Source organism: Pristiophorus japonicus, unplaced genomic scaffold (genome assembly GCF_044704955.1).
Source record: "Pristiophorus japonicus isolate sPriJap1 unplaced genomic scaffold, sPriJap1.hap1 HAP1_SCAFFOLD_1499, whole genome shotgun sequence".
NCBI lineage: Eukaryota > Metazoa > Chordata > Chondrichthyes > Pristiophoridae > Pristiophorus > Pristiophorus japonicus.
The window spans coordinates 31895-55413 of record NW_027251175.1 but is presented as its reverse complement, the minus strand read 5'-3'; the positions used below and the strand labels follow the sequence as shown (position 1 = coordinate 55413).

General features: G+C 57.6%; 1 protein-coding gene across 1 annotated transcript in view; it reads right to left on the bottom strand.

Annotated features, from left to right (window-relative positions):
• Positions 1-23519, bottom strand: part of LOC139242863 (soluble guanylate cyclase 88E-like) — a gene marked incomplete at its 3' end in the record, with an annotated part of 32147 nt that overhangs the window by 6401 nt on the left and 2227 nt on the right. Inside the window, exons 2-8 of the mRNA XM_070870527.1 lie at positions 19651-20000; positions 18239-18359; positions 10941-11057; positions 8876-8996; positions 7530-7659; positions 4036-4182; positions 2810-2956 (exon numbers count right to left, since the gene is read on the bottom strand). Of these exons, the coding sequence (XP_070726628.1) occupies positions 2810-2956; positions 4036-4182; positions 7530-7659; positions 8876-8996; positions 10941-11057; positions 18239-18359; positions 19651-20000 (1133 nt within the window). The remainder of the gene's footprint in view (positions 1-2809; positions 2957-4035; positions 4183-7529; positions 7660-8875; positions 8997-10940; positions 11058-18238; positions 18360-19650; positions 20001-23519) is intronic.

The window sequence follows — 23519 nt, the reverse complement described above, 5'->3', positions numbered from 1 at the left end:
TCTTCACCCAGAGAGTGGTGAACCTGTGGAATTCTCTACCACAGAAAGTTGTTGAGGCCAATTCACTAAATATATTCAAAAGGGAGTTAGATATAGTACTTACTACTCGGGGGATCAAGGGGTATGGCAAGAAAGCAGGAAGGGAGTACTGAAGTTGCATGTTCATCCATGAACTCATTGAATGGCGGTGCAGGCTAGAAGGGCCGAATGGCCGACTCCTGCATCTATTTTCTATGTTTCTATGTCTCCGCCCCCGATCTCTCGCCGCTCCTCCGCCCCCGATCTCTCGCTGCTCCTCCGCCCCCGATCTCTCGCCGCTCCTCCGCCCCGATCTCTCGCCGCTCCTCCGCCCCGATCTCTCGCCGCTCCCCCGCCCCGATCTCTCGCCGCTCCTCCGCCCCCGATCTCTCGCCGCTCCTCCGCCCCCGATCCCTCGCCACTCCTCCGCCCCGATCTCTCGCCGCTCCTCCGCCCCGATCTCTCGCCCCGATCTCTCGCCGCTCCTCCGCCCCCGATCTCTCGCCCCGATCTCTCGCCGCTCCTCCGCCCCCGATCTCTCGCCACTCCTCCGCCCCCGATCTCTCGCCCCGATCTCTCGCCTCTCCTCCGCCCCGATCCCTCGCCGCTCCTCCGCCCCCGATCTCTCGCCGCTCCTCCGCCCCCGATCTCTCGCCGCTCCTCCGCCACGGTCTCTCGCCGCTCCTCCGCCCCCGATCTCTCGCCGCTCCTCCGCCCCGATCTCTCGCCGCTCCTCCGCCCCGATCTCTCGCCGCTCCTCCGCCCCGATCTCTCGCCGCTCCTCCGCCCCCGATCTCTCGCCGCTCCTGGACCCCGATCCCTCGCCGCTCCTCCGCCCCCGATCTCTCGCCGCTCCACCGCCCCGATCTCTCGCCGCTCCTCCGCCCCCGATCTCTCGCCGCTCCTCCGCCCCGATCTCTCGCCCGCTCCTCCGCCCCCGATCTCTCGCCGCTCCTCCGCCCCCGATCTCTCGCCGCTCCTCCGCCCCGATCTCTCGCCGCTCCTCCGCCCCCGATCTCTCGCCGCTCCTCCGCCCCCGATCCCTCCCCGCTCCTCCGCCCCCGATCTCTCGCCGCTCCTCCGCCCCGATCTCTCGCCGCTCCTCCGCCCCCGATCTCTCGCCGCTCCTCCGCCCCCGATCCCTCCCCGCTCCTCCGCCCCCGATCTCTCGCCGCTCCTCCGCCCTGACCTTCCCAACTCCTCTGTGCCTGGGCCCTGCCGGTGTTCCTGCCCACGCTCTGAAAACGGCCACCAGGGTTTTGACGACGTCACCCAGTCACCCATCTCAAAATTGGCGCACACTCGGAGCAGCTCGCGCTGGACGTTGATGTGGTATGCCGCTCCAGCTCTTTTATAGCCCGACCCGCGGAGCTGCTCTCCCGCAGGTCGGGAGGGCCTTGATGTCCCTCACCAGTACCCTGTATAACTGGAGCAAGACTTCCCGGCTTTTATACTCCATCCCCTTTGCAATAAAGCCCACCATTACCGTCAATCAGCCAAGGGAAGCACCAAGCAACATATGGACACAAACGCTTGATCAGAAACCGCAGCAGCAGGAGATTAGTCAAAACCTGGATATAAATATGCAAGCTAGAGGCAGCTCAACAGAAGACGGAAGAAGGATAAACCGAAAAGACAGAAGGACAGAGTCGGGAACAGCACTGCAGCGATCGGCCAGAGGAAGAAGCAACCGGTCACGGAATCAACGACCATGAATCTACAATAGCTACAGCCAGGGGTGGTGATTCTATAAGGACATCAGAAATCGGAGCAGGAGTCGGCCATTCGGCCCCTCGAGCCTGCTCCGCCATTTAACACGATCGTGGCTGATCCGATCATGGACTCAGCTCCACTTCCCTGCCCGCCCCCTTATCGGTTAATAAACTGTCTATCTCCGTCTTAAATATATTCAATGTCCCGGCTTCCACAGCTCTCTGAGGCAGCGAATTCCACAGATTTACAACCCTCTGAGAGAAGAAATTCCTCCTCATCTCAGTTTTAAATGGGTGGCCCCTTATTCTAAGACCATGCCCCCTAGTTCTAGTCTCCCCCATCAGTGGAAACATCCTCTCTGCATCCACCTTGTCGAGCCCCCCTCATAATCTGATACGTTTCGATAAGATCACCTCTCATTCTTCTGAATTCCAATGAGTAGAGGCCCAACCTCCTCAACCTTTCCTCATAAGTCAACCCCCTCATCCCCGGAATCAACCGAGTGAACCTTCTCTGAACTGCCCCCAAAGCAAAGTATATCCTTTCGTAAATATGGAAACCAAAACTGCACGCAGTATTCCAGGTGTGGCCTCATCAATACCCTGTATAACTGGAGCAAGACTTCGCTGCTTTTATACTCCATCCCCTTTGCAATAAAGGCCAAGATACCATTGGCCTTCCTGATCACTTGCTGTACCTGCATACTATCCTTTTGTGTTTCATGCACAAGTACCCCCAGGTCCCGCTGTACTGCGGCACTTTGCAATCTTTCTCCGTTTAAATAATAACTTGCTCTTTGATTTTTTTTTTCTCTGCCAAAGTGCACGACCTCACACTTTCCAACATTGTACTCCATCGGCCAGATTTTTGCCCACTCACTTAGCCTGTCGAGGTCCTTCTGCAGATTGTGTGTGTCCTCCTCACACATCGCTTTACCTGCCGTCTTTGTATCATATGTTCCAAGTCAATTTCTCTCAGAAGTCGAGTCCCGTAGTGACTCGCTTTTGTCGTGTAATAAAACGGACACTGGGGGAAGCGTCACGTGATGTTCTGAAGTCTGGGAATCAGAAGGCCCTACCTTATAGACATTGTGCTTCTCGCTCAGCGTATCGAACACGATGTAGATGTCGTTAAGCATATCCACGACTTGCATGGGGCTGATGTGGATACAAATTTCGTTGAACTTGACCACGTCGCTGAACAGAATGGTCACGTCCGGGAAGACCTGCGATCCAGGGGGAGAGAGGGAGGGCGACACACGGAAACATTAGGGCCATGCCAAAACTGTCCCCCTCCTGTTCAAACCCCTCAACTGCCTGGAGCCCTGTCCTTCCTATCAACCAACTCCGACCGCCCCCACACCCTCACATCTCGAGATCTCTGCGCTCCTCCAATTCTGGCCCTCTCGCCCATCTCCCGATTTCCATCGCTCCACCATCGGTGGCCGTGCCTTCAGCTGCCTGGGGCCCCAAGCTCTGGAACTCCCTCCCTAAACCTCTCCGCCTCTCTCTCCTCCTTCGAGACGCTCCTTAAAACCGACCTCCTTGACCCAGCTTTTGGCCGCCTGTCCCCAATATTTCCTTATGTGGCTCGGGGTCAGATTTTGCCTGATAATTGCTCCTGTGATGTGCCTCCTGTATGGCTCAGAGACATGGACCATGTACAGTAGACACCTCGAGTCGCTGGAGAAATACCACCCAACGAGGTCTCCGCAAGATCCTACAAATCCCCTGGGAGGACAGACGCACCAACGTTAACGTCCTCGACCAGGCCAACATCCCCAGCATCGAAGCACTGACCACACTCGACCAGCTCTGCTGGGCGGGGCCACATTGTCCGCATGCCCGACACGAGACTCCCAAAGCAAGCGCTCTACTCGGAGCTCCTTCACGGCAAACGAGCCAAAGGTGGGCAGAGGAAACGTTACAAGGGACACCCTCAAAGCCTCCCTGATAAAGTGCAACATCCCCACCGACACCTGGGAGTCCTTGGGCCCAAAGACCAGTCCGCCCTAAGTGGAGGAAGTGCATCCGGGAGGGCGCTGAGCACCTCGAGTCTCGTCGCCGAGAGCGTGCAGAAACCAAGCGCAGGCAGCGGAAGGAGCGTGCGGCAAACCAGTCCCACCCTCCCCTTCCCTCAACCACTGTCTGTCCCACCTGTGACAGGGACTGTGGCTCTCGTATTGGACTGTTCAGCCACCTGAGGACTCATGTTAAGAGCGGAAGCAAGTCTTCCTCGACTCCGAGGGACTGCCGATGATGATGATGATATTAGAAAGGTGAAGCACCTCCCAGGAGATATTACCTGGCAGGTCTCAAGTGCGGTTACACCTTTTCTCAAACGATCAGCTACCACTTTTGGGATCATAGCGTAGAGCAGGGAATCTCCTCGCTTCTTCTCCTCATCCAGCTTTTTAATAATCTCCTGCAACTGTGCGTATTTCTGTTGTTCCTGTGGGACAATCACACACACGAGCAGCGTTCACTCATTACCTACACCGCTGTCTAATGTAGGGACACGCAACTGGGTCTAGCTCATCGCTGTCCAAATATACACCCACCCTCTCCCCATATCCCCAATCCCACCCACCCTCTCCCCATATCCCCAACCCCACCAACCCTCTCCCCATATCTCCAATCCCACCCACCCTCTCCCCATATCTCCAATCCCACCCACCCTCTCCCCATATCCCCAATCCCACCCACCCTCTCCCCATATCCCCAACCCCACCCACCCTCTCCCCATATCTCCAATCCCACCCACCCTCTCCCCATATCTCCAATCCCACCCACCCTCTCCCCATATCCCCAATCCCACCCACCCTCTCCCCATATCCCCAACCCCACCCACCCTCTCCCCATATCCCCAATCCCACCCACCCTCTCGCCATATCCCCAATCCCACCCACCCTCTCCCCATATCCCCAAACCCCACCCACCCTCTCCCCATATCCCCAATCCAACCCACTCTCTCCCCATATCCCCAATCCCACCCACCCTCTCCCCATATCCCCAATCCCACCCACCCTCTCCCCATATCCCCAATCCCCACCCACCCTCTCCCCATATCCCCAACCCCACCCACCCTCTCCTCATATCCCCAAAGCCCACCCACCCTCTCCCCATCTCTCCAATCCCACCCACCCTCTCCCCATATCCCCAATCCCACCCACCCTCTCCCCATATCCCCAATCCCACCCACCCTCTCCCCATATCCCCAATCCCACCCACCCTCTCCCCACATCCCCAATCCCACCCACTGTCTCCCCATATCCCCAAACCCACCCACCCTCTCCCCATATCTCCAATCCCACCCACCCTCTCCCCATATCCTCAATCCCACCCACCCTCTCCCCATATCCCCAACCCCACCCACCTTCTCCCCATATCCCCAATCCCACCCACCCTCTCCCCATATCTCCAATCCCACCCACCCTCTCCCCATATCCGCAAACATCACCCACCCTCTCCCCATCTCTCCAACCCCACCCACCCTCTCCCCATATATCCAATCCCACCCACCCTCTTCCCATATCCCCATACCCTACCCACCCCATATCCCCAACCCCACCCACCCTCTCCCCATATCCCCAACCCCACCCACCCTCTCCCCATATCCCCAAACTCCACTCACCCTCTCCTCATATCCCCAACCCCACCCACCCTCTCCCCATATCCCCAATCCCACCCACCCTCTCCCCATATCCCCAAACTCCACTCACCCTCTCCTCATATCTCCAATCCCACCCACCCTCTCCCCATATCCCCAATCCCACCCACCCTCTCCCCATATCCCCAATCCCACCCACCCTCTCCCCATATCCCCAAACCCCACCCACCCTCTCCCCATATCCCCAAACCCCACCCACCCACTCCCCATATCCCCAAACCCCACCCACCCTCTCCCCATATCTCCAATCCCACCTTCCAACCAAATGTAACAGGCTCGAGGGGCTGAATGGGCCTCCTCCTGTTCCTAATGTAACAGGCTCGAGGGGCTGAATGGGCCTCCTCCTGTTCCTAATGTAACAGGCTCGAGGGGCTGAATGGGCCTCCTCCTGTTCCTGTGTAACAGGCTCGAGGGGCTGAATGGGCCTCCTCCTGCTCCTGTGTAACAGGCTCGAGGGGCTGAATGGGCCTCCTCCTGTTCCTTATGTTACAGGCTCGAGGGGCTGAATGGGCCTCCTCCTGTTCCTAATGTAACGGGCTCGAGGGGCTGAATGGGCCTCCTCCTGCTCCTGTGTAACAGGCCCGAGGGGCTGAATGGGCCTCCTCCTGTTCCTAATGTAACAGGCTCGAGGGGCTGAATGGGCCTCCTCCTGCTCCTGTGTAACAGGCTCGAGGGGCTGAATGGGCCTCCTCCTGTTCCTGTGTAACAGGCTCGAGGGGCTGAATGGGCCTCCTCCTGTTCCTGTGTAACAGGCTCGAGGGGCTGAATGGGCCTCCTCCTGCTCCTGTGTAACAGGCTCGAGGGGCTGAATGGGCCTCCTCCTGTTCCTAATGTAACAGGCTCGAGGGGCTGAATGGGCCTCCTCCTGCTCCTGTGTAACAGGCTCGAGGGGCTGAAGGGACCTTCTCCTGTTCCTAATGTAACAGGCTCGAGGGGCTGAATGGGCCTCCTCCTGTTCCTAATGTAACAGGCCCAAGGGGCTGAATGGGCCTACTCCTGTTCCTGTGTAACAGGCTCGAAGGGCTGAATGGGCCTCCTCCTGTTCCTGTGTAACAGGCCCGAGGGGCTGAATGGGCCTCCTCCTGTTCCTGTGTAACAGGGCTCGAGGGGTTGAATGGCCTCCTGTTCCTGTGTAACAGGCTCAATCAAGGGGCTGAATGGGCCTACTCCTGTTCCTGTGTAACAGGCTCGAGGGGCTGAATGGGCCTCCTCCTGTTCCTGTGTAACAGGACTCGAGGGTTTGAATGGCCTCCTGTTCCTGTGTAACAGGCTCAAGGGGCTGAATGGACCTCCTCCTGTTCCTGTGTAACAGGCCCGAGGGGTTGAATGGGCCACCTCCTGTTCCTGTGTAACAGGCTCGAGGGGCTGAATGGCCTCCTCCTGTTCCTAATGTAACAGGCTCGAGGGGCTGGATGGGCCACCTCCTGTTCCTGTGTAACAGGCTCGAGGGGCTGAATGGCCTCCTCCTGTTCCTGTGTAACAGGCTCGAGGGGCTGAATGGCCTCCTCCTGTTCCTAATGTAACAGGCTCGAGGGGCTGAATGGGCCACCTCCTGTTCCTGTGTAACAGGCTCGAGGGGCTGAATGGGCCACCTCCTGTTCCTGTGTAACAGGCTCGAGGGGCTGAATGGCCTCCTCCTGTTCCTGTGTAACAGGCTCGAGGGGCTGAATGGGCCTCCTCCTGTTCCTGTGTAACAGGCTCGAGGGGCTGAATGGCCTCCTCCTGTTCCTGTGTAACAGGCTCGAGGGGCTGAATGGCCTCCTCCTGTTCCTGTGTAACAGGCTCGAGGGGCTGAATGGCCTCCTCCTGCTCCTGTGTAACAGGCCCGAGGGGCTGAATGGGCCTCCTCCTGTTCCTGTGTAACAGGCTCGAGGGGCTGAATGGGCCTCCTCCTGTTCCTAATGTAACAGGCCCGAGGGGCTGAATGGGCCTCCTCCTGTTCCTGTGTAACAGGCTTGAGGGGCTGAATGGGCCTCCTCCTGTTCCTGTGTAACAGGCTCGAGGGGCTGAATGGCCTCCTCCTGTTCCTAATGTAACAGGCTCGAGGGGCTGAATGGGCCTCTTCCTGTCCCTGGAGAGTTGGGAATATGATTTCTCTATTGTTGAGGTGGGGGGGTTTAATCTCTTACCTGGTCCAGCGCGAGTTGAAGTTCTGCCGATTGCTGTGTTCCGGCGAGGATTAACTCGCGGCTTGAGTCGTGCAGGTTCAAATCATTGATGTAGACCCCCATTTTGATCATGTCCTCCACGGTCTCGATGCTGGCGAGGAAGGGCAGAGAAAGAACGCCAGCGTTCCAGTTAGGATTTGGACAAGACCGGGACCAATCCCTTTCACAGCAAACCCTGTGGCCTCAGCGAAATGCCAAGCTGTCCCGCTCAGCCTGGGTAAGAAATCTTCCCCCCCCCCCCCGCCCAATCCCCCACCTCCCCACCCCCCCCCCCCCCCCCACATCCCTTTAATTCAAACCCCGTCTCTCCTGAGGCACAGTTGTACAGATGCCACTTGACCTCTGCCCCCTCCACCGTCGCTCCGAGCGATCGCGACCCAGCACCTTTCGGCCTGCTATTCGGCCACAGAGGCGTCACCGCACTTCCTCAAAGCCCCCACCCCTCCCCTCACACGTTGCCCACACACGCGCCCCATTGCACAGGGGCACCCCTGTTGACCTCTGACTCCCTCCCCCGAGCGGCCTGCACCCGAGTGCCGGCGTGCTATTCAGCAACAGAGGCGTCACAACCACCCTCACGCCCCCCCCCCCCCCCGCCGCCCCCCCCCCCCCCTCCCACCGCACGTCCACACATGCCCACTGCCCTGCAGTGCCTCTGTTTGGCTGGAGCGGATATCAGGGATACGGTTCGCTCCTGTCTGGGGCTGTACGGCCCGTGCATGTGTGTCTCAGTGTCTCCTGTACGCGTACATCCGCATTCATTTTAGCGACAAGGAAAGATTGGATAGGCTGGGGTTGTTTTCTTTGCAACAGAGGAGGCTGAGGGGAGACTTTATTGAGGTGTATAAAATGATGAGGGGCCTGGAGAGAGTGGATAGGACGGACCTCTTTCCCATTTGGCAGAGGGGTCAACAACCAGGGGGCAGAGATTTAAAGTAATTGGGGGGGTGGGGTTTAGAGGGGATTTGAGGGGAAATGTCTTCACCCAGAGGGTGGTGGGGGTCTGGGGTGGAACTCACTGCCTGAAAGGGTGGTAGAGGCAGAAAACCTCACCATATTTAAAAAGTACCTGGATGTAACACTTGAAGTGCCGTAACCCACAGGGCTACGGACCGAGAGCGGGAAAGTGGGGTTAGGCCGGGTGGCTCTTTGTCGGCCGGGGCGGACACGATGGGCCGAATGGCCTCCTTCCGCGGCGTGAATTTCTGCGATTTTATGATTCCATGATTAAAGCAGGGGTGATGATATAGTGGGTGTTACACAGTCCGATCCCACGACACGAGCCCCTCCCTCCCACAGGCACTCACATGGGCGTTCCCAGGAAGATGAGCGTGTCCCACTGGGCCATGTACTTCATCTGTCCTTTGAGGTGGAGCGGCTTTTTCGGGGGGTCCGTCATGTCCTCGAAGATCGTGTCACTGCATTTACCTGTGGGGCGGTGGGAGAGGGTGTGGGGAGAGAATTTGAGCATGTGGAACCATCTCATCCGCCCTCTCCCCCCCCCCCCCTCCCCCCTCCTCCCCCCCCAACTCAATGGCACTCCTGCCAGAAAGTACGGCTTTCACAGGCACCCGGCTGCCGGGCTATTCGACTGTGTGAGGCATCACTGCCCAGCCCCAATCCGTCCTGCCCTGCCATTCGCGTGATGGTGGGTGGAGGAAGGAGATCATCGGAGATTGACCAAGAGCTGGAGCAACCCCAGGCTGAACTTTAGCCATCCCCAAGACCCCCCCCCCAACCCCGCCCACACCCCACCTCCTCCCTTTCGTTGCCCCGCTCCAGATCAGCCAGCTCGGAATGGCCCAAAAACAACCACTTGCATTTATAAAGCGTCTTTTCACGTAGTAACACGCACCAAGGCGTGCAGCAGGAGCGTTATCAAACACCGAGTCACACACGGCGATATGAGGGGCAGGCGAACCCAAAACTTGGTCAAAGAGGTCGGTTTTAAGGAGCGTCTTAAAGGAGGAGAGAGAGGCGGAGAGGTTTAGGGAGGGAGTTCCAGAGCTTGGGGCCCAGGCGGCTGAAGGCACGGCCACCGATGGTGGAGCGACGGAAATCGGGGGGACGCTCAGGAGGGCAGAATTAGAGGAGCGCAGAGATCTCGGGGGTTGGAGGAGATTACAGAGATAGGGAGGGGTGTAGGGGCTGGAGGGCGTTACAGAGATAGGGAGAGGTGTAGGGGCTGGAGGAGGTTACAGAGATAGGGAGAGGTGTAGGGGCTGGAGGAGGTTACAGAGATAGGGAGGGGTGTAGGGGCTGGAGGAGGTTACAGAGATAGGGAGGGGTGTAGGGGCTGGAGGAGGTTACAGAGATAGGGAGGGGTGTAGGGGCTGGAGGAGGTTACAGAGATAGGGAGGGTTGTAGGGGCTGGATTTCTATTTGGTTGAGCTCAAGTTTGCTGGTGAATCGGTGAAGATAACAGTCGGACCCTCTCCCCCTTGACGGAACGAGTCACCAGTTGGGAGTCACTTTAATTCCCCGCCCTCACTCACACTCTGACCTCTCCATCCTCGGTCTCCTGCACTGTTCCAACGAACCTCAAGTCAAACTCGAGGAACAGCACCTCATCTTTCGTTGAGGCACCTTACAGCCTTCTGGACCTAACATCGAGTTCAACAATTTCAGTGCATGACCTCTGCCCGTATTTTGCTATATTCCTCCTTTTATTAAACCTCCCCCGACCTGATGTTACATTAAAAAAATAATTTTCTTCGTCTACCATGGCAGCTGGTAATTATCCTGCCGTTCACACGCTATCTAGACTAACCTTATTCTATCTTCTGCCATTACCATCGCAAGTCAGCCCATCATCTGTTTTGTCTCTCAAATCTCTGCTGTCTTCCCCTTATCACCGACCTTCCGTTTTGTCTCTCTAATCTCTCCTGTCTTCCCCTTATCACCAACATTCCCTTTTGTCTCTCTAATCTCTCCTGTCTTTCCCCCCCCTTATCACCGACATTCCCTTTTGTCTCTCGAATCTCTCCTGTCTTCCCCCCTTATCACCGACATTCCCTTTTGTCTCTCGAATCTCTCCTGTCTTCCCCTGATCACCGACCTTCCCGTCTGATCTTTCCTCCCCTTCCCCCGTTCAGCGCTCCTTAAGAATCTGTTCCTTTTGAACATTCGCCAGTTCCGACGAAGGGTCGCCGACCTGAAACGTTAACTCTGTTTCTCTCTCCACAGATGCTGCCCGAACAGTTGAATATTTCCTGCGTTTGGTGTTCTGATGCTACATTTCCAGCATGCGCAGTATTTAGCTTTTGGGAGGTCTGGACGCAAACCTGCCCACTCAACCCCCCCCCCGCCAAAACCTCGACTCCCCCCCCCCCACCCTCCCCAATCCAGCGACCGGGAGCCTCTGCAGCTCACCGATGATGGTCTGAAAGGCAAGGAGCTCAATGTCTTCACTGGCCGCGTTCTTCTGCGACGTATACTCGTTCACGTATTCCTCGTCCATTCCTTGTTTCTCCTCTCTCGAGTCCTCCTCTGTGGAGACACGTGCAAAGGTACAGAGACAGGAGGCAGCAGTATTGGAGTTAGGGTTACACGAGAACATAAGAAATAGGAGCAAGAGTCGGTCATTCGGCCCCTCGAGCCTGCTCCGCCATTCAATACGAGCATTGCTGATCCGATCATGGACTCAGCTCCACTTCCCTGCCCGCCCCCTTATCGGTTAAGAAACTGTCTATCTCTGTCTTAAATATATTCAATGTCCCAGCCTCCACAGCTCTCTGAGGCAGCGAATTCCACAGATTTACAACCCTCTGAGAGAAGAAATTCCTCCTCATCTCAGTTTTAAATGGGCGGCCCCTTATTCTAAGATCATGTCCCCGAGTTCCAGTCTCCCCCATCAGTGGAAACATCCTCTCTGCATCCACCTTGTCGAGCCCCCCTCATAATCTGATACGTTTCGATAAGATCACCTCTCATTCTTCTGAATTCCAATGAGTAGAGGCCCAACCTCCTCAACCTTTCCTCATAAGTCAACCCCCTCATCCCCGGAATCAACCGAGTGAACCTTCTCTGAACTGCCTCCAAAGCAAGTATATCCTTTCGTAAATGTGGAAACCAAAACTGCACGCAGTACTCCAGGTGTGGCCTCACCAATACCCTGTATAACTGTAGCAAGACTTCCCTGCTTTTATACTCCATCCCCCTTTGCAATAAAGGCCAAGATACCATTGGCCTTCCTGATCACTTGCTGTACCTGCATACTATCCTTTTGTGTTTCATGCATGTGAAGCAGAAAAAATTTCAGGGAACGAGGTGTAAAGAGCGGTGAGAGTGGGACTGACTGGGTTGCTCTTTGAACGAGTCGGTGCAGACTCGATGGGCCGAATGGCCTCCTTCTGTGCTGTACTGCTCTATGGAAATATCCGAGTCAGGCAAATGCATGCCGCACCTGTGTGCATCGTGAGGCTACTAATCTTCAGAAAAGCACAGAAGGACACCATGAATCAAAAATTGATTAATCCAAATTTTTGGAATTTAATACAATCTTTTGGGATTGAGTTGGACAATTAGGGACATTCTGTGGTCACGAACCAAAACTGACTCCATGCATAACAACCAATGGAATTGTTACATGAGACCTTGAACTTGATTGACCAGGGTGGGGAAAACAGTCACTGGAGACACCAAAATCCCAGACAACAAAGGAATCACACCAGGTGCACATTTTGGGGGGAATGAGGTGTTAAGATGAGGAATCAACTTGAGCCTTGCAGACTCAGTGTGCAAATGGGAAAACACACGAGTCCATTATCGCAGTCAGTCAACCAAGGGGACCACAAAACGATGCAAACACTTGGACAACGTGGACCATTTCCCAAACCTCGGGAGCCTCCTCTCAACAAGGGCAGGCATCGACGACGAGATCCAACACCGCCTCCAGTGCGCCAGTGCAGCCTTCGGCCGCCTGAGGAAGAGAGTGTTCGAAGACCCGGCCCTCAAACCTACCACCAAGCTCATGGTCTACAGGGCTGTAGTGATACCCGCCCTCCTGTATGGCTCAGAGACATGGACCATGTAGAGTAGACACCTCAAGTCACTGGAGAAATACCACCAACGATGTCTCCGCAAGATCCTGCAAATCCCCTGGGAGGACAGACGCACCAACGTTAGCGTCCTCGACCGGGCCAACATCCCCAGCATCGAAGCACTGTCCACACTCGACCAGCTCCGCTGGGCAGGGCCACATTGTCCGCATGCCCCCGACACAAGACTCCCCAAAGCGAGCGCTCTACTCGGAACTCCTTCACGGCAAACGAGCCAAAGGTGGGCAGAGGAAACGTTACAAGGGACCACCCTCAAAGCCTCCCTGATAAAGTGCAACATCCCCACCGACACCTGGGAGTCCCCGGCCCAAAGACCAGTCCGCCCTAAGTGGAGGAAGTGCATCCGGGAGGGCGCTGAGCACCTCGAGTCTCGTCGCCGAGAGCGTGCAGAAACCAAGCGCAGGCAGCGGAAGGAGCGTGCGGCAAACCAGTCCCACCCTCCCCTTCCCTCAACCCCTGTCTGTCCCACCTGTGACAGGGACTGTGGCTCTCGTATTGGGCTGTTCAGCCACCTAAGGACTCGTGTTAAGAGTGGAAGCAGGTCTTCCTCGATTCCGAGGGACTGCCCCTGATGATGAAAAAGACCTGACAACAAGGACCCACACCAGGTGCACAAGGTGTTAATTTTTGGGGAACAAGGTGTTAAGATGAGAAGTCATCTTGAGCTGTGCAGACTTAGCGTGCAAATGGGAGAACAGATGAGTCCATCGTTGCAGTCAATCCACGACCAAACAATGCATCGATGCAAACACTTGATCAGAAACTACAGCGGCGGGAGATCAGTCAAAACCTGGATATAAATATGTGAGCTAGAAGGAGCTGAGCAGAAGACGGAAGGAGGACAGGAACAGACAGAAGAAGAAGCACACAGGACACCTGTTCAGATGGACACAGGTCGAAAGAACGAACGGACGGAAGGACATGTAATACGGAAGATACACGGAAGGACCAGCACTGCAGGGAACGGCCAGAAGGACCAACCGGTCACGGAACCAATGACCACGAACCTATAATAGCTACAGCCAGGAATGGTGATTGTATGTCTTCAGTCGCGTTCTCTCAGAAGTCCAGCCCTGTCGATTTTTTTGTGCGTAGAACACAAAAGGTTAGTATGCAGGTACAACAAGTGATCAGGAAGGCCAATGGAATCTTGGCCTTTATTGCAAAGGGGATGGAGTATAAAAGCAGGGAGGTCTTGCTCTAGTTATACAGGGTATTGGTGAGGCCACACCTGGAGTACTGCGTGCAGTTTTGGTTTCCATATTTACAAAAGGATATACTTGCTTTGGAGGCAGTTCAGAGAAGGTTCACTCGGTCGATTCCGGGGATGAGGGGGTTGACTTATGAGGAAAGGTTGAGTAGATTGGGCCTCTACTCATTGGAATTCAGAAGAATGAGAGGTGATCTTATCGAAACGTATAAGATTATGAGGGTGCTTGACAAAGTGGATGCAGAGAGGATGTTTCCACTGATGGGGGGAGACTGGAACTAGGGGGCATGATCTTAGAATAAGGGGCCGCCCATTTAAAACTGAGATGAGGAGAAATTTCTTCTCTCAGAGGGTTGTAAATCTGTGGAATTCGCTGCCTCAGAGAGCTGTGGAAGCCGGGACATTGAATATATTTAAGGCGGAGATAGACAATTTCTTAACCGATAAGGGGATAAGGGGGCGGGCAGGGAAGTGGAGCTGAGTCCATGATCGGATCAGCCATGATCGTATTAAATGGCGGAGCAGGCTCGAGGGGCCGAATGGCCGACTCCTGCTCCTATTTCTTATGTTCTTATGACACTCGATTAAGCCTAACTTTTGTATCACATATTACCCTTTCCAACTATAAGTTCCAAGATCTAAAAATCAGAGTAAAGTGTGAACAACAACTAAACACCCTACAACATTGACTTGATGAATGTCGCCCGCCATTCAAGCGAGCTAGGCGGAGGCAGCGATCAAAACAACGCTCGTTTCATCGCGTTACCCGCAAACACGCGGAAGGGTTAAAGTTCACGGGCGCGCGCCACGCCGGTAACGAGATCGCGGAACCCAATGATGGGACGGATGCTCATTTATTCAACGTGCCGATCGGCAAAAAGCAATTGGCCAACCCCTGGCATCCCAATTAGCCACGGGTCCAGTCTTACGGCTCTGCTGCTCGAAGGCGCCGATCTTTCGCCGGGGGGGGGGGGGGGAGTGGGGGCACCGATTCAGCCAGCCGCTTAACTTGCCCGTGAGGCCCTTCCACCGCCGCGCGTGCGAGGGCTGGCAAGATATTCGGCAAAGGTGGGCATCACAGCCCAGGCGAGTTCTGTTCGAGGCAGGATTTTGCAGCTGGGGGTCAGTGGGCAGCCTAAGGGAGCAGGAACCCAGGTCAATTCCCATCCCCGTTCCCCCTCCCTCCTGTCTACCCCACCCACCCTCACTGTAGCAGCCACAGTCATATCCCCATTTGAGGATCAGGATTTGAAATGATCCCAATGGTACACTTTCCGAACTTACCATTTCAACCACTAGGTGGAGCCACAGCTACAGTTATGGAGTGACTGGGTGAGAGGGTGAATAATTGTGTTAGATACAGAGTAAAGCTCCCTCCACACTGTCCCATCAAACACTCCCAGGGCAGGTACAGCACGGGGTTAGATACAGAGTAAAGCTCCCTCTACACTGTCCCATCAAACACTCCCAGGGCAGGTACAGCACGGGGTTAGATACAGAGTAAAGCTCCCTCTACACTGTCCCATCAAACACTCCCCAGGGCAGGTACAGCACGGGGTTAGATACAGAGTAAAGCTCCCTCTACACTGTCCCATCAAACACTCCCAGGGCAGGTACAGCACGGGGTTAGATACAGAGTAAAGCTCCCTCTACACTGTCCCATCAAACACTCCCAGGGCAGGTACAGCACGGGGTTAGATACAGAGTAAAGCTCCCTCTACACTGTCCATCAAACACTCCCAGGGCAGGTACAGCGGGTTAGATACAGAGTAAAGCTCCCTCAACAATGTCCCATCAAACACTCCCAGGGCAGGTACAGGGGGTTAGATACAGAGTAAAGCTCCCTCTACACTGTCCCATCAAACACTCCCAGGGCAGGTACAGCACGAGGTTAGAAACAGAGTAAAGCTCCCTCTACACTGTCCCATCAAACACTCCCAGGGCAGGTACAGCACGGTTTAGATACAGAGTAAAGCTCCCTCTACACTGTCCCATCAAACACTCCCAGGGCAGGTACAGGGGGTCAGATACAGAGTAAAGCTCCCTCTACACTGTCCCATCAAACACTCCCAGGGCAGGTACAGCACGGGGTTAGATACAGAGTAAAGCTCCCTCTACACTGTCCCATCAAACACTCCCAGGGCAGGTACAGCACGGGGTTAGATACAGAGTAAAGCTCCCTCTACACTGTCCCATCAAACACTCCCAGGGCAGGTACAGCACGGGGTTAGATACAGAGTAAAGCTCCCTCTACACTGTCCCATCAAACACTCCCAGGGCAGGTACAGCACGGGGATAGATACAGAGTAAAGCTCCCTCTACACTGTCCCATCAAACACTCCCAGGGCAGGTACAGCACGGGGTTAGATACAGAGTAAAGCTCCCTCTACACTGTCCATTTAATACCGAGGGTCCTTCAATGTAACCATGGAGTACTGCGTGCAGTTTTGGTCTCTTTATTTACGAAAGAATATACTAGCTTTGGAGGCAGTTCAGAGAAGGTTCACTCGGTTGATTCCGGAGATGAGAGGGTTGACTTATGAGGAAAGGTTGAGGAGGTTGGGCCTCTACTCATTGGAACTCAGAAGAATGAGAGGTGATCTTATCGAAACGTATAAGATTATGAGGGGGGCTTGACAAGGTGGATGCAGAGAGGATGTTTCCACTGATGGGGGAGACTAGAACTAGAGGGCATGATCTTAGAATAAGGGGCCGCCCATTTAAAACTGAGATGAGGAGGAATTTCTTCTCTCAGAGGTTGTAAATCTGTGGAATTCACTGTCTCAGAGAGCTGTGGAGGCTGGGACATTGAATATATTTAAGGTGGAGATAGACAGATTTTTGAGCGATAAGGGAGTGAAGGGTTATGGGGAGCGGGCGGGGAAGTGGAGCTGAGTCCATGATCGGATCAGCCATGATCTTATTGAATGGCGGAGCAGGCTCGAGGGGCCGAATGGCCGACTCCTGCTCCTATTTCTTATGTTCTTTGTTGCTCTACACTTCTCAGTGTCCTACCATTTAATGTTTATTCCCTTTGCCTTGTTAGCCCTCCCCAAATGCATTACCTCGCACTTCTCTGCATTGAACTCCATTTGCCACTGGTTTGCCCACCCGACCAGATCATTGATATCTTCCTGCAGTCCGCAGCTCTCTTCAACATTATCAACCACAATCGGGGGGCAGAGTGACAGCTAACACTCCCCCCATCCCCAACCCCACATACCCCTCCAACCCCTCACAGCCCCCCAACCCCCACACACACCCACAACCCCACACACCACCCAACCCCACATCCCCCCCCAACCCCCCCCAACCCACACACACACCCTCAACCCCACACACACCCCCCAACCCCACACATACCCCCAACCCCACACACCCCCCCCAACCCCACACATACCCCCAACCCCACACCCCCCCAACCCCACATCCCCCCAACCCCCACACACACCCCCAACCCCACACCCCCCCCAACCCCACACACACCCCCAACCCCACACACCCCCCCAACCCCACACACACACCCTCAACCCCACACACACCCCCCCAACCCCACACACACCCCCCCAACCCCACACAGCCCTTTAACCCAACACACACCCTCAACCCCACAGCCCCCCAACCCCACACCCACCCCCAACCCCCACACACCCCCCCAACCCCACACACCCCCCCAACCCCACACATACCCCCAACCCCCACACACCCCCCAACCCCACACATACCCCCAACCCCACACCCCCCCAACCCCACACACACCCCCAACCCCACACACACCCCCAACCCCACACACACCCCCAACCCCACACACCCCCCCAACCCCACACACACCCCCAACCCCACACACACCCCCAATCCCACACACACCCCCAACCCCACACACACACCCAACCCCACACACACGCCCAACCCCACACACACCCCCAACCCAACACCCCCCCCAACCCCACACCCCCCAACCCCACACACCCCCCCCAACCCCGCACACACACCCTCAACCCCACACACCCCCAACCCCACACACATCCCCAACCCCACACCCCCCCCCAACCCCACACACCCCCAACCCCACACACACCCCCAACCCCCCCAACCCCACACACCCCCAACCCCACACACCCCCCCAACCCCACACACCCCCCCAACCCCACCCCCCCCAACCCCACCCCCCCCAACCCCACACACCCCCCCAACCCCACACACACCCCAACCCCACACACCCCCCAACCCCACACACCCCCCCCAACCCCACCCCCCCCAACCCCACACACCCCCCCAACCCCACACACCCCCCAACCCCACAACCCCCCCCAACCCCACACACCCCCCCAACCCCACACACCCCCCAACCCCACACCCCCCCCCAACCCCACGGTTGAAGATTTATCTCCGCCGCCTACCTCTGTTGCACTTTTTCTCCTCGTTGTCCTCCTTGCTGGCCTTGAGCACGTTGACCTTCTGCTTGCTTTCCACCTCCGCCTGGGACATCAGCTCGAACACGTTGTTGAGGTGGGTGTAGATCTAGAGCGAGAGGAACCACTGATCGGTCACGGCACAGTGTCAGGTCTGGCACTGGCCTGGCAGCGTTACTGTTAATCCCGAGGCCTCGGGCTAATAGTCCGACGGGGAGATAGTTCCAATCCCACCGTGGGACGTTGAGAAACAGGAATGAACCTGCGCTGCACTCATAAGAACTAGGGAGCAGGAGTCTAGGCCCAGTCTGCTCAATTTCTCCTCGTAGGACAATTCCCCCCATCCCGGGAATCAGTCTGGTGAACCTTCGCTGCACTCCCTCTGTGGCCAGTATATCCTTCCTTAGGTAAGGAGACCCAAACTGCGCACAATACTCCAGGTGCGGTCTCACTAATACCCTGTACAATTGTCAGAACACTTCCTTGCTCTTATACCCCATGCTACTGAGGGGGGAGCGGGCGGGGAAGTGGAGCTGAGTCCATGATCGGATCAGCCATGGTCTTATTGAATGGCGGAGCAGGCTCGAGGGGCCGAATGGCCGACTCCTGCTCCTATTCCTTATGTTGTTATGACCACACCTGGAGTACTGTGAGCAGTTTGGGTCTCCTTACCTAAGGAAGGATATACTTGCCACAGAGGGAGTGCAGCGAAGGTTCACCGGACCGATTCCTGGGATGGCGGGATTGCCCTATGAGGAGAGATTGAGCAGACCGGGCCGATATTCTCTCGAGTTTAGAAGAATGAGAGGCGATCTCATTGAAACATGTAAGATTCTGAGGGGGGGCTCGACAGGGTAGATGCAGGGAGGGTGTTTCCCCCCGGGCTGGGGAGTCTAGAACCAGGGGGTCACACAGTCTCAGGATAAGGGCTCGGCCATTGAGGACTGAGATGAGGAGGAATTTCTTCCCTCAGAGGGTGGTGAATCTTTGGAATTCTCTGCCCCAGAGGGCTGTGGAGGCTCAGTCGTTGAGTATATTCAAGGCCGAGATCGCTAGATTGTTGGACTCTCGGGGAATCGAGGGATCGGGCGGGAAAGTGGAGTTGAGGTCAAAGGTCAGCCGCGATCTGATTGGATGGCGGCGCGGGCTCGAGGGGCCGAATGGGCGACTCCGGCTCCTGACTCTTACGTTCCTGCGCCGTGTGACTTCTCGAGGCAAGAAGCCACGAAGCAAATGCGTTGAGGACGCCCCCCCCCACCCCCCCCCCCCCCCCGCCCCCCCCCCGCCACCGAAAGGTGTGAAAGACGCCAATCTCCCACCCGACAGAGCCGGGTCGGGTCAGCGGAGCCGAGCGCGCGAGGCCGGACTGGCGCCGCGAAGCCGTGGTGGTTCACGCTCACGTTGTCCCAGTTGAACTCCAGCATGGGGCGGACCAGGGTGAACTCATCGTTGACCTTCTTGCCCTGGAGGTCGGAGAAGACCTCCTTCAGGCCGTCACCGATGCGGGACATTGTCATGTCACGGCGGAAGATCATGCTGAAGGGGAACATGTCGAAGAAGATGCCCTTCTTCATGGGGAGCTTCTCGTAGCCCGGCGCTGCCCGCAGCTGTGGTATGCGGTGCTTGAAGGCGGCGTTGTCAAAGTTCATCTTGTACACCACGTAGGTCATCTTCTCTGTCTCCTCCTTGGACAGGATCTCCACCTCGATGTTGGTGTTGTAAAACTGCCGGCCCACTTGAGACAGCTGCCCTACAATGGTGCAACAGGAAGCAAGAAGGAGACTTGTTACGTGCTGCGGTACCGAGGGACCTGGGGGGGGGAAAGGGCTAGCCCGCAGGTGCAGCGAGTGAGCAGGAAGGCCGGTGGAACCTTGGCCTTTATCGCAAGGGCGATGCAGTACAGGGGCAGGGAAGTCCTGCGACAACTGGACAGGGTATTGGTGAGGCCCCACCTGGAGTACTGCGTATCCCCCCGGGAGGACAGACGCACCAACGTTAGCGTCCTCGACCAGGCCCAACATCCCCAGCATCGAAGCACTGACCACACACTCGACCAGCTCCGCTGGGCGGGGCCACGTTGTCCGCATGTCCCCCCCCCAGGCACGAGACTCCCCAAAGCCAGCGCTCGACTCGGAACTCCTTCACGGCAAGCGAGCCCCAGGTGGGCAGAGGAAACGTTACAAGGGACCACCCTCAAAGCCTCCCTGATAAAGTGCAACATCCCCACCGACACCTGGGAGTCCCTGGGCCCAAAGACCAGTCCGCCCTAAGTGGAGGAAGTACATCCGGGAGGGCGCTGAGCACCTCGAGTCTCGTCGCCGAGAGCGTGCAGAAACCAAGCGCAGGCAGCGGAAGGAGCGTGCGGCAAACCAGTCCCACCCTCCCCTTCCCTCAACCACTGTCTGTCCCACCTGTGACAGGGACTGTGGCTCTCGTATTGGGCTGTTCAGCCACCTAAGGACTCGTGTTTAGAGTGGAAGCAAGTCTTCCTCGATTCCGAGGGACTGCCTGTGATGTGTAGTTTTGGTTTCCATATTTACGAAAGGATATACTTGCTTTGGAGGCAGTACAGAGAAGGTTCACTTGGTTAATTCCGGGGATGAGGGGGTTGACTTATGAGGAAAGGTTGAGGAGGTTGGGCCTCTACTCATTGGAATTCAGAAGAATGAGAGGTGATCTTATCGAAACGTATAAGATTATGAGGGGGCTCGACAAGGTGGATGCAGAGAGGATGTTTCCACTGATGGGGGAGACTAGAACTAGGGGGCATGGTCTTAGAATAAGGGGCCGCCCATTTAAAACTGAGATGAGGAGGAATTTCTTCTCTGAGGGTTGTAAATCTGTGGAATTCGCTGCCCCAGAGAGCTGTGGAGGCCGGGACATTGAATATATTTAAGGTGGAGATAGACAGATTTTCGAGCGATAAGGGAGTGAAGGGTTATGGGGAGCGGGCGGGGAAGTGGAGCTGAGTCCATGATCAGATCAGCCATGATCGTATTAAATGGCGGAACGGGCGTTAGATCTCTGCTCCTGTATAGCGCCTTTCACAACCACCAGACGTCCCAAAGCGCTTCACAGCCAATGAAGTACTTTTGGAGTGTGCTCATTGTGGGAAACGCGGCAGCTCAATTTGCGCACAGCAAGCTCCCACACACAGCAATGTGATAATGATCCGGATCATCTGTTTTAGTGATGTTGGTTGAGGGATAAATATTGGCCCCAGGACACCGGGGAGAACTCCCCCTGCTCTTCTTCCAATAGTGGCCCCGGGATCTTTTACATCCACCCGAGAGGGCAGACGGGGCCTCGGTTTGACGTCTCATCCGAAAGACGGCACCTCCGACAGTGCGGCGCTCCCTCAGCACCGCCCCTCCGACAGTGCGGCACTCCCTCAGTACTGCCCCTCCGACAGTACGGCGCTCCCTCAGTACCGCCCCTCCGACAGTGCGGCGCTCCCTCAGTACTGCCCCTCCGACATTGCAGCACTCCCTCAGTACTGCCCCTCCGACAATGCGGCGCTCCCTCAGTACTGCCCCTCCGACAGTACGGCGCTCCCTCAGTACCGCCCCTCCGACAGTGCGGCGCTCCCTCAGTACCGCCCCTCCGACAGCGCAGTACGGCGCTCCCTCAGTACTGCCCCTCCGACAGCGCAGTGCGGCGCTCCCTCAGTACTGCCCCTCCGACAGCGCAGTGCGGCGCTCCCTCAGTACCGCCCCTCCGACAGTGCGGCGCTCCCTCAGTACCGCCCCTCCGACAGTACGGCGCTCCCTCAGTACTGCTCCTCCGACAGTGCGGCGCTCCCTCAGCACTGCCCCTCCGACAGTGCGGCGCTCCCTCAGCACTGCCCCTCCGACATTGCAGCACTCCCTCAGTACTGCCCCTCCGACAATGCGGCGCTCCCTCAGTACCGCCCCTCCGACAGTACGGCGCTCCCTCAGTACCGCCCCTCCGACAGTGCGGCGCTCCCTCAGTACCGCCCCTCCGACAGTGCGGCGCTCCCTCAGTACTGCCCCTCCGACAGCGCGGCGCTCCCTCAGTACCGCCCCTCCGACAGTGCGGCGCTCCCTCAGTACTGCCCCTCCGACAGTGCGGCGCTCCCTCAGTACCGCCCCTCCGACAGTGCGGCGCTCCCTCAGTACCGCCCCTCCGACAGTACGGCGCTCCCTCGGCACCGCCCCTCCGACAGTGCGGCGCTCCCTCAGTACCGCCCCTCCGACAGTGCGGCGCTCCCTCAGTACCGCCCCTCTGACAGTACGGCGCTCCCTCGGCACCGCCCCTCCGACAGTGCGGCGCTCCCTCAGTACCGCCCCTCCGACAGTGCGGCGCTCCCTCAGTACCGCCCCTCTGACAGTACGGCGCTCCCTCGGCACCGCCCCTCCGACAGTACGGCGCTCCCTCGGCACCGCCCCTCCGACAGTACGGCGCTCCCTCAGTACCGCCCCTCCCACAGCTCAGTGCGGCGCTCCCTCAGTACCGCCCCTCCGACAGTGCGGCGCTCCCTCAGTACCGCCCCTCCGACAGTGCGGCGCTCCCTCAGTACTGCCCCTCCGACAGTACGGCGCTCCCTCGGCACCGCCCCTCCGACAGTGCGGCGCTCCCTCAGTACTGCCCCTCCGACAGTACGGCGCTCCCTCGGCACCGCCACTGGGGATCGTCGGCCTGGATAACGGCGCCAAGCCCCTGGAGTGGAAAGGCGGACGGACGGGGGCGGGGGGGGGCGGGGGCGGGGGGGTGGGGGGCGGGGGGTGGTGGGGGGAGTCGTCGGGATCGCGAAGAAGTGCCGAAAGAAAGGAAGGCAGCAGGAGTGGACGGACGGAGGGCAGATCGCTCCGCCAGTTGCATTCCCGTGGCGCCCTTTCCCCGCCTTCGCGACCTCGCGCGGCGCAGCCCAGCCCGCGAGGTACGTTGGAGTGCGGTGGGGGGGGGGGTCAGCGTCAGACAGCGTGGGCACCCTTTGACCCCCCCCCGTGGCCCACGCTGGCGCCCCCCCCCCCCCATCGCCCCACCACCCCCGCCCCCCCCCCCATCGCCCCACCACCCCGCCCCCCCCACCCATCGCCCCACCACCCCCCGCCCCCCCCCCCCATCGCCCCACCACCCCCCGCCCCCCCCCCATCGCCCCACCACCCCGCCCCCCCCCCCATCGCCCCACCACCCCCCACCCCCCCCCCCATCGCCCCACCACCCCGCCCCCCCCCCCATCGCCCCACCACCCCGCCCCCCCCACCCATCGCCCCACCACCCCCCGCCCCCCCCCCCCCATCGACCC